The following is a 12,090-nucleotide window of genomic DNA, read 5'->3' as shown; positions in this document are numbered from 1 at the left end:
AGTAATACTTTCCTGACAATAATGCTTTAACTATAACGGACACAAAGAATACAACTAAAGCCTATAACAGACGTTTTGTTTTAAATGGGAGAATTCCTCCTAGAAATAGCGAGTTCCATAGATATATATATATATATATTTTTTTTAAAGAAATCGCTCGGTGCACACATACATCTACAATATGCTATCAAAAATGATGCAAGTACCAGAAAAGAACAGATGGGGGGAATTTAAAAACAAAACAAAAAAAAAAGAAATGTTGAAAGTGCCACATCTGAACCCTCAAGGAAAAAATATTTATGGTCAACAAGGCATAAGCTAAATATGTGGTGTTCTGCCCAAATTTTTAGGTTAATCGGAAAGATGTTTGCCATCAATTTGGAAGAGGACAGGCACTAGTGGTCCTCCTGGGAGACATGGACACTGAAATGTATCTAATATTGGTTTAGAAACTAGTGGATTGATCGCCATTCTACTTGAAATAGCAAGGCTTTAGACAAATACTAATTTTAAGAAGTTTGCGGACCGGATCACTTGGAGTTGTGATAGAGTAAAGTTCTGCCACTGCTTGACATGGGGAAATACGCTAACATATGAAACTCAATGAAAAACGCGCAGTGTAGACATATCCTCCCACTTTCTCCCGCCCCAAGTTAGGAAAGCTTATGGATGGCATACTCTATGGTGAAGAGACAGTGGAATCAACCGCAGATCGATGAGACCATCAAACAAGGTCACATCACCCTTAATTGTTCAAGAAAAGTGGAAAAAACACGTGTATTTTCTTGTCTTCATGCGCTTTTATTATTCAGAAATCCCAAAAATCTTGTTTCCAAAAACGTTATTAAAGTATACGTTTCAAGCCAAATGTTTTATGGTGACATTTTTTACAGCCGCAACATGTACATGTTTCGATCCTTGATCATCATCATCACCACCACCATATGGCTACAAAGCAACAGACATAAAAATATGTTTCATAACTATAATTGCATCACAATAACAGAACGACTTATCTGTGTTACTTTAGTCAACCAAATCTCAAGAGTGTCAATAAACCAAAATGTATTCTTAATGTATGTCTAGTGAAATAACTCACCTAACACCTTAAGTGAAACCAGAACCATGCAGGTACCAACTAGAACGCCAAAACTCGCCTACAGTGTTTGCTCTTAACATGAATGTTAGTGTGATCAACTGGCACAACTGGGGCTAAGAATAAAATAGTCTTTACAATCACGGTCCACAGGATGTTACAACTACATCACACACAAGCCCAATGTATAAAATCAAGATGTCATTTTGCGATAACGTAATCAGCAGGTTTACAACACTGTGAAGTGGACCCACCACCCAGGTGGAACGTGCTCACTGTTTAATTATCTGGGGACGGCCGTTCCACTAATTCACCAAATTACCTTATCATTTCAAAACGCTCTGCTCACTAGAACGCCGAAGCGTATCAACTCCAACAGCTTTCATCGTGCCAGTCCTGCGCATGAAGGTTTACATACACAGCATTTCAATATGCCTAACACAAAGGTAGGACTAAAAATGACGTATTCGTGATGGTTGGTGCAAAAGTGGCAGCCATCTCAACATATGGTTACAAGTCTAAAACGTATGCTTTAAAGATGCTCATCCCGGCTTTCTGACAATCAAGTCACTAATTCAACAATAGCACCTCAATTTTTGAAAGGAACAAAAACAGATCCACAATGGTTTCTAGATCCAATTGCATACAAGCAAGCAGAGTACCCAATATCAACGTGTGACCACCCTTGTGTGTTAAGAGCCCAAAGTGGTTTATAGATATACATCATGCTAAATGATTTATCATGTTGCTTCTTTGGGTCATCCAAATTGCGCCAACTATAAGTATTATAAATGAAACCCTTACAATCTTTGTGAGTGTTCAGAAAATAATTTAATTGAACTGGTCTTGAAAAATCAAAGAATTATTCAATAATCCAAGGTATTTTAGGTTTCCAAAAACTTTTTTTTTCCTCAAAATTGTGCTGGTTAGATGTCTGCCTCTTACGGTTTCAGAAAAATACCATCTGTGTTCTAAACAACAATTGAATACAATTTGATGTTTTCTAAAATTGATTTATCACCAGTAAGTATATGCTCCAGGGTTAATATGAACCTACACGTGCTCCCAGTGTATGGCCACCCATAACAATTTTATCCTTTCAAAACCAACATTGGTTGCTGCAATCCGCCAGTGTCTCGACTCAATGGAAACTTTGAAGTAGTGAATATATGTCTTGCAATTAAATGTGTTTCAGACATATTACAATGAATACAACGGTCTACAGGGGTGAAAACATCTGGTTCCTGGAGTATGCTCTGTCTAAGTGGAAATACTTCTGAGCAAAAGAATGCACGCCAGATCGGCTAGTAAAACAAAATCTCTTAATAGGACAGTTTCAAATAATAAGAGCAACCAACTGTTTTGGATGTGCCTGGCTGCTGTAAAAGAAGTACTGCATCGGAGTCCATGGTCAATATAAAATTAATAAAATGTTGCATTAGAGAACAGTTTTGTATATACCATCAAATAGTAATCATTAGAGAAAAAGGTGCAGCTCGATTTTTTGACAAATGTTTGCTCCACGCATGAACCATCCTTCAACATCTCGAAACATGCATAGGTTCCTTTATTTGAACACTCAATACAACTATTGTTTAGATCCCATTTCTTTCGGCCCAAAGGGGCCTTGCAATCAATGCAGTCTAGCTGCATCATCTATAAGGCAGTCGCCCCAGGTCACCCAGCTACCATGTAGAGAAACTAAGCATCTCCGGCGGACAGCGCACCAGCAGAAGCCAGGACACATGCAGACTTGAAATCCACTGCTGAAAAAAGAAAAGGACCAGAAACAAGCCTTCTCTGCCTATGCCATGAGACTATGGAACCTCCCTCCTCCCTGTCAGCATCAGACTTGCCCCTATGCTTCAACAATTCACCTCTTCAAGGAATCGCTGTGCCTCAATACCCTGGCAATACCCTCCTGACTCGCTAGACACCGCCCGCCCATCTTCTCCCCACCACAACTATACGCCTCCTCTGTGCCCCTCTGCATCCCACCCCCGCTGTTTATCTGTTTTGTTACCTCTAAAAAGCACTCCGCTATGCATCTGTACTGTTGTATACCTCTAAAACGCTCTGTTATGCAGCTGTATACCTCTGTAAAGCACTGTTGCTTCTCGAAGCCATGTTCACAGTCAATAAATACCATAATAAACGTTTGCATCCTGCCGCTCACTCATTGATATGCCACCCGAATGACATAGCTATCTTTCTTCCTCAAGCTTCCAAGTGTAACCGTCACCCATGTCAGTACCGGATTGGTTAACCTTAAACCAATCACGGCCAGCAAAACATCCAAACATCATTACATCTCTGAAAACTACTAAATACAAGCACAATATCCATCTGGTCACCATCGAGACAATAAAGGGTCAAGTGAACATACCCTTCTTAAAATTGCCAGGGTGAATATGTCTATGTCTCAAGTCTGGATCCCAACAACCAAGCAAGCTACCAACGGGGATTCTTCCTTTGTGGAGAAGTACATTGAACACAAAATACTAAATCATACAACTAAACAAATAGATCAACACACTCTTCTACAAGACTGGCAATTATAGTTCAGACCCAGAGCCAGCACTGCAAAAGCAACCAGGCAGGTCATTGATGATCAACTTCACATTGTGAACAAAAAAGGATGCATGTCTCCTGGTCCTTTTCTGCAACTCACATGAGACTACTTACAATGCTAGTTACACAGATGGAGTTCCCTGACTGTGCTCAATTAGTTTGGTTCCCGACACACCCCAACTGGTTCAGATGGGTACATTCAGATCAATGGCTGCTGCCGGGTTTCACTCATGGGTCCATCCTGGAACCATCATCTTCAATCTGCACTTGAAAATTTGAGCTCTCCTTCATGAACTACACATCTTTGCCATCATAACTAAGACAATACAAAGGTCAGCTGCACCAGAGACATATCATGACTGAAAGCGGTCTTGCACTAATTCAATCTATGATGTTTGGCACTTACTTATAACTCAACAGATGTTGACGGTGTGTACATCAGCACATGATGTAGTGCGATTAATGGTTCAAAAAGTGTCTTAGTGGGAGTTGCAGGTGTAATTTAGAAGAGTCTGTGAAAGACTTATTTGACAACATTTTTGTTACTTTACTCCATATTCAGCATTGGAATCCACATTTGATAATTAACAAAAATGGTGCAGCCACTCAGATGGTAAATGTGCACCCTACAACTACATCTGCTAAGTGTTTGGTGACTTGGTGTTGGAATGGATAGCCGGATGCGCAGTGTGCAGTCTTTCATCCATTGCTACTTCAAAAGGAGGAGTTGCAACCTTAAAATCATTGAACCCTAATCGAGCGAGCGGAGTGCCGAGCGTTTGGGGTTCGGTGCCCATGTTTCGCGGCTTGCCGCCGGCTGCCTTTGGCGTGCTGTCCAGCTGTGTAAAGTCAATTGAAAATCAACACACACTAAGAAGACTCGACAAAACAGTAAGTGTGCAATTCACTGTAACTTCTATTTACACTTAGTGAAGTAATGCCGCCAAAAAGCTGCTAAACTCTACGAGGTAACAATCACTCCAAAAGTGTGAGCATGCTGGAAGGCACAGTTATAAGTAAATCCAATAAAGCAGTGCAAACCAAAACTGATGCAACAATCGCAGTACAGATACACAATGAACCTATTGGTATTAGTATTTTGGCCCCCTTGTGGAAAAGAAAAAAGGAGATGGAGACAAAGAACCTTGCATTGAATCAGATGTCGCTTTAACTCCCGAATCCCTATTGATTGACAACAAGCAATCTTTCCTAAGACTATGTTTGACCCTTGCGGCTGAGAATGAAAACGAACTGCATAAACAAGTTGTAAGAGCAGGAAAAGATTTAAATGTGGAGCGAGTGAATGATCATGTACAACAACTATTGTCAACCTCTCCCTGTTTAACTAGCCTTTTGGATGAAATATCATGGGGAAGACCAAGGTGGAATGGCAACATCAGAAGTCCATGCACAACCTAATGTGGACAACGGGGCCACACATTTTTCATTGAAAATACTATTAAAACAATGCAACTTCCTAATTAACGAAGTTACTAAACACTATGCAATGTTAAAAGCAGGTTACAGCGGCAATTGGAGATCTAAAAACATCTAACAACAAGGAAAAGGTGAAGTTAGATCAGAAAAAGGAGGAACAGGACAAAAAGAAAGAAGACCCTAAAGCGAGCCTGGTGAATGAAGCCACCCCGACAGCGGTGGGGCACCTAGAATCCACAATGGTGGATCCACAGAAAGATGGCAACTATTCAATACCAATCTCCCGTAAAGAGAGAAGAGCAAAAAGGCGTTTGTTTGAACAATCTGAAAGATGTAACTAAAGTTCACTTTGATTATTTCCTCTACCACTCTTAAACTATCTAGATACCCAGAAAAACACAATACCTAAGAAAGAGTGGCAAAACGTGCTGGTTACTATCTAAAAGACAGAAAAAGAAAACTGAACGTATGATAACTCTAGAAGAAAATAGTCAAAGTAATGCTGAGGAGTTAGGCATGGGCAGAAGCAATGAAGTTTCAGAAGAAGTAGAGTCTTTTCTATCCATAGATAAGGGGAGGGAAATAACTGAAAATACTCCTCAAGCAAGGAACATTGTATAAAGTTCAGAAGAAGGTGACTTTAGGCAACCTTTAAGGTGAAAATACAACACCATCTGACATGTTTTGTCGTCTCTCGCCTATCTGAAAACCAACCCACGCCTATAAGCCGAACCTATTTGATCATGTGCCTGCCCTGCGTGTCCTTAAAAGTAGAAACTATGAATTTGTTGCACTGTTAAAGAGTTTCAATAATGTGTGTTCAAAAGGTACATTGCCGTGATATGGAGGTGGCACAATTAGTAAGATCTAATGCTTCCTCCTTAATGAAATGGGGTTATGGTCTTGACCAAAAAGGTAATGAGGGGGGGGGGGCAAATACAGAAAAATCTACCGAAGCAAACAAGAACAGCGAGACAAGAAGTAATGTCAATCAAGGAGCTAAGTCACAATGGGAGTGGTTACTATCTTTCTTCCCAGTTCCAGATAAGAATCCCTAATAAACAAGAGACGACCATTAGCTCATGGAACTCGAGAGGACAAACATTTGTTGGCAGAAAATGGCTCCTTTATAAACTTGCAATAATCTGAAATAATCATGATACAAGAAACGTGTTTGATATATGAAGTTATGTATGATGGTTAACATTTTTGTGAAATGGTCGGTAAGCGAGAAAAAGGCAGTCCATATGGAGGCGATTGATATTTATTTGTCATTTGTATAGCGCGCCTAAGCCCTTAGGCATCAAATATAATGCCTATGAGATCAAAGTAGGGGAGCATTGCTCTAATCTGTTAATGTAATAATTGAGATATCCCCACATCAACGCATCTTGCCAATAAATGTATATGACCCTCCAAAAAAAAGATATACAAGATAACATCTTAGTCGCAATTACGAAACAGGGAGTGATAAAGATACAGAGATTATGGTAGCTGGCGACATTAATGCAATATGTTTAGAATACACCCAAACTGGCAAAAGGAATGTTTGGAAATGCTAGAGGAGGCAATAAGAATACTGTACAGAGAGAAAGGGTTGTCAGGAGGGCCAATTTCTTGTCCATGTTAAAACTAAAAATCCGTAATGGAAATATAAAAGGTGATAATCATCCATCAAAAACACAGAATAGGGGAAAACACCTGCACAATAGATTACATCTATGTGCCAGAACAACAGTGCATCAGTGAAATGGAAATAAAATGTACAGAGTTTAGAGACCATAGAATTTTATTTATTAGGATACCGAAGGATGAAAACATGGTCACTTCTAAAGAAAAAATAACGGTAAGAACAGAGTGGGTTGGTCGAGTAAGAAAATAGAGGTCATTGCCAAATATATGACAAGCATAGATGAAGAGTATACAAGGTTTGGTTCCCCCAACGACATAGTCATGTGGATTGGATCAATTACTAACATTTCTTAACGGGAGAAGTACCTTTTTGTATCAAAGATACTTCTAAACATATACATCCATATGAAAATGATATAAAGAAAGAGAAAAGACACATGCGCCAAGAGATTCGGAAAGTTAGTTTAATAGATCTGGAAACTGAAGAAAAACAGATGACCATTAGGAGACTCAAATATAAATACACAATATAGTCAGGAATCATCTTGGATCACACGAAGTGGTAGCATGGCAAAACTTATATGCAGCAATGAGGAAGAACGAAATTAAGCTGTTGTGGAATACCTTTAATAAGAAAGGGGCAAATGGTAATGAGGCAATGTTAAGCGTGAAAACAGCAATAAAATGGGAAATGTCCTAGAGAAATTTGGGGCAACCCAAGAACCTGCAAAAATAGAAAAAGGACGGCTGCATATAAACATTCCACATAATGACATTCTATTTTTATTTTTTTTAAAAAAAGTTCCATAGCTCCAGGTTCGGGTGGAGTATGTGATCTTGTAATGTTAAAAAATCCGCAGAAGTGGCCAATATTTTGAAACATTGATTTGATCAAGTAAGAGACAGAGAACAAATACCCAGATCTTGGATATTATCCTACCTAGTACCTATTCATGAGCAGGGTACAAGAGATAATCCCAGTAACTATCGCCTCCTATCCTTATTAGATGGATCAGGGAAAATATTTGCTGGCTGGGTCCTAAGAGAAATGGAAAAGTGGATTCTTAAGGAGAACTCAGTAAGTAAATTCCAACTCGGCTTTACCTTCATGTTTATACAACATCTTTATTGTAAAGACCTTAATACATCAGGCTACCCTAAAATAAAAGATGCAACCCCCCCCCACACATACTCTACAAAGACTTTGCCAGTGCCTTTGATACCATGCATAGAGACAAATTGTGGGGGGAAACTGAAAAAGATGCGTATGTCTGCCCACCTACTATATGCATGCCAACTACTACATCAAGGAACTAAGGTACAGGTGAGACTTGATGGCTCTAGAGCAGGGGTGCACAACTGATTTTGACAGAGGGCCGAAAGTACCTTACATGAGGGCTATAGTGGGCCGAAAAGTAAAAGTGGGCGGGGCGGTAGGCGGGACATGTCAGGAGGCTTTTTCAACCCCCAATTTGTATTAAACACATGGAAAAAGAATATGTTTTTGAGGGTAACGATTTTTATTGCATTTCAAACTTACATTTTGTACTATACATTTTCCATTGTTATTTATTTTGATTTAGTTATTGTATATCGTGTTTAATTAAATTATATATATTTTATTGACACTTGATTGGACATTCCGTTATTTTGGACTGCTATAGTTTGCTGTTTGGGTTGCCCAAGAGGAGTATGGCCTTCGTTGAGTCAGCTTTACTGGCCACGCCAGCCGTAGTGCTGGCACTCCATTGGTGCAGCACACACGCACTACGTGGCTCGTAGGAGTGACCTGGTGCATGTGTGCTGAGCCAATGACGGCCAGTGTTTTGTCTGGCCCGGAATACAACAAAGACTTTCCTAATGGAGGGCGGCCGATTCTGCTTGCGGGCCGCCCTCCATTAGGAAAGTCTTTGTGCCTCGCGGGCCGGAAAAAACAGCATGGCGGGCCGTATGTTGTGCACCCATGCTCTAGAGATAGGACTGCCCCAACTGAAACAGCAAGAGGAGTGAAACAGGGGTGCCCCTTGTCATCGATTTTGTTTAATCTGTTTATGGTAGACTTGGATGAGCATCTGATTGGTGGGGACACCTGTGCTCCTAAAATGGGAAGTGTAAAAATGACATATCTCAGCTATGCAGATGATCTCGCTATTTTTGATGCCACATGTGTAGGCCTGAAAAAAGGCGCTGAAAAAATAATGAAGTACGCTATAAGAAATTACTTGCATATACATTTGGAAAAAAAGAATATGAGTTTTGAACACATGGGGTAAAAGGTATGGTTGTTAGTGAAGAATGGATAGAAAAGGTGGAAGCTTATAAATATCTGTGATACGAAATACGGGTGAAATGATATGAGCAGAATAGGTTATCCCATCGTCACACCCGAGCAATAGCCTTAATGACAATGCTAACAAAAATGGTATCAAATAACCTGGGATACAGCTCGATAGGCGTAATAATGTTATAACGTCAAACATGAGTGCCTGTGGTTGCATTTGCTAAGGAATGTATCTATTTGAATTTAGGTAAGTGGATAGATGGTTTAGAGGAACTAATTTCACGTAGAATTCTGGGATTGTCCACAGCTACCCCTAAATTTGCATTGAACCTGGATTAACATCATTGAGCACTCAGATAAAAATAGTGGAATGATGTTTTTAAATATAATGTATGCAAATTCAGAGAACATCTTATTGTCAATAAAGAGGGAAATGTTTGATGGAAAATGTAAGAGCCTAACTGAATTCAAAGAACGAAGAATACTTCAAAAGAGATAGCCTGGACTCCTACATGGGCTGATGTCGTTGGGGCATCAAGGCCTTCTCTAAAAAAAATTTTAAAAAACACTTCTATTGCCTGGGATTGGACACAAAATCACGATCATGTAGGTAAACTAAAATCCCTACAAGACTACTACAAATTGTATTTCAGATATATGCATCCCCCAAAAATACATATACCAATTTCCAGATCCAAAATATAGAAGAGTATTCCTGCTAATACGAATGAATAAGTTACTGGTATTGGCCAATACAGTAATTTGGCGAAAAATTGCTAAAGAAGAAAGTAGAATGTGTAAAAGAAAAAAAATCTAATGAAATTCAAACCATAAGGCACGGGCTGTCAGGCTATGAAAAAACATTACTTTAGAAGCTATAAAGAGTGGGCTGAAGGTTTTAAGGAAATATCCTTAGACCCATTTTGGCTAAATGGAATGGGAGGACGTAGTATATATTTGAGAAAGACATTTTAGGAAAGCATGCATGATGTATATTAAAATATCTTACATTGCGTTGGTAGAAAGATTGGAAGTTTAAATCAAAAATACAAATAGGAAACATAGTGGAACTTTTTAAAGCCATGAATTGAAATTATTGATTATATGTGAACATTTGTGAAAAGTAAAATGAACTAAAATAATAAAAAAACGACATCAACAAAAGCCATTTCAAAATGAATTGTAACTTCACGATTTTAACATGTTCATAAAAAGGTGTTAACCGAGAACAAATGTTTACATGCCATATGAGACCCGTGCATGTCACTGGTGAAGATCAGAAACGGTGCATTGGTTTTGGTGCAGGAACAGCAGTTTTGTTTACGCTTTCATCCCTTGTCGTGCTTTAGTGTGATCCTAGCTTGAAAGCAGCAGACTATTGTAACAGTAAAGAGAGAGTACATAGCAGAAGTTCTAAGGGGACATTTTTTTTAATTAAAGCCTTGACAGTAAAAAAAAAGTAGGGTGTTCAGTTCCTGTAGCAAACCTATCCGTTAGAAGGCAAGTTGTTCAATACTGTGCATTCTAGGAGGGGAATGCTATCATCTTATCTACTTTTAAGAGTCCATACACGTTTCTTATGTAGAGTGCAATATCACCTTTCGGTCGTTACATATATTAAGGGTCAGAGGTGGAAACACTCATTTTGCATTCACTTCAGCCACTTTATCTGCGCAACACCTCTTTCTGCATGCTAACCACTTTGAAATGAGAGTGCCGCTACTTCGCAGACCTCATCCATTAACACTGCACTCTCTTTTTTGAAGTGCACCCCTTTGTAGCGTTCAATACCTTACCAAACAGTATGCACAAAAATGCCTCTTGCACTGCGGCCTGCTGTTGTAAACGGCATCTCACACAGCGCACCTTTGCTCTAAACTGCATTCAGCGACACCAGCTTACTACATCCATATGATGCACTCTACACCCCGTTAATCGGCACGAAACCTTACTCTGTGCGGAATGCACCCCTTTTATAAATGGTTCAGTACACCTGCTTGCATTGCCCTTACACCGTACACCGCATCCCATCTTCTGCATCTCATGAGCATGTTCGCACAGCAGGGGCGATGCACGGTTAAGGGCTTTGCTGTTGCACGGGGGGGGGGGGGGAATAACGTGCAGGTTGCGGTGCTGGTAAATTCCTGAAAGTGGTATACAAGGTACCTTGCACCCACCCCCATTCAGTGTTTAAGGTAGACATAAGAACTGGAAGACGGCAAAGTTTACAAAGGGGCGGGGCTCCTGTCGCGCAAGCGCACAATCATTGGCTCATTATCTGGCAGCGCAGTTTATTGCAATGGATCACAATATGGCAACGACGTCAAGGGGGGTGCCGCTGGGGGTGTCCATCGAGCACCGTCGGAAGACAGGGGGCCCCGGGACGTATTGTGGGCAACCCCAAGCCTAGGGGCCACGGACCCGCATCTCCCTCCGCCCCCCTCCCCTCACCGCGGCCTAGGCTCCGCTCACCTCCGCCATGGCGCCGGCTCTGTCCGCTCTCTGTGCGCGAGCGGCGCAGGCACCCGGATCAGGAGCTGCGCGCTGATTGGCTGACAAAAATGATGGACGTGCTGACTCCAGGGGCGGTGCTTGGATGGATAGAAAGGCCTGAGGGGGGCAGGAGAGAGGCCTAGGGGGGCAGAACAAAGACGTGAGGGGAGATATAGAGTTGGCAGTGGCATAATACAGAGTGGAAAGGTTTTCTGAGACACTCTAGATCTCTTAGAGGACAGGAACGAGAATGAAGGGCCAACCAAAGTCTTAATGGAGGCAAGAGACAAGTCTGTTATGTAGCAGAATAGACAAACACTTGCAGTGAAGAAGCGCGACTTGGAAGTAAGGGCAGCATTGCCTGGGGGGGGGGGGTCAAAGAGTTTAGAAACATAACTTATGCATAAGGAGGAAAGAGAAAGCCTTCACAGTGCAGAACAGTGTTTTGGATGGTAGAACATAGCCCAGAGCGAGCAGCACAGACTACTAGCATGAGGGTGCGTTATAGAGGCCAGTGTAAGACTATATATCAGGATCTGAAAAACACAATCAGTCTAGTTACTAATGGAAAGGACCAAGT

The 12,090-nt window shown here is 40.7% G+C and overlaps 1 protein-coding gene across 1 annotated transcript in view; it reads right to left on the bottom strand.

Annotated features, from left to right (window-relative positions):
* The window catches only part of MIER2 (MIER family member 2), a 311,956-nt gene extending 300,399 nt beyond the window's left edge, over positions 1–11,557 (bottom strand). The window contains exon 1 of the mRNA XM_069648110.1: positions 11,490–11,557. Coding sequence (XP_069504211.1) covers positions 11,490–11,498 — 9 coding nt within the window. The 5' untranslated portion in view covers positions 11,499–11,557. The remainder of the gene's footprint in view (positions 1–11,489) is intronic.
* Positions 11,558–12,090: the final 533 nt, after the last annotated feature.

This window comes from Ambystoma mexicanum, chromosome 1p (genome assembly GCF_040938575.1).
Source record: "Ambystoma mexicanum isolate Mex_15411 chromosome 1p, UKY_AmexF1_1, whole genome shotgun sequence".
Classification (NCBI taxonomy): domain Eukaryota; kingdom Metazoa; phylum Chordata; class Amphibia; order Caudata; family Ambystomatidae; genus Ambystoma; species Ambystoma mexicanum.
This window is presented reverse-complemented; position numbering and strand designations above follow the sequence as displayed.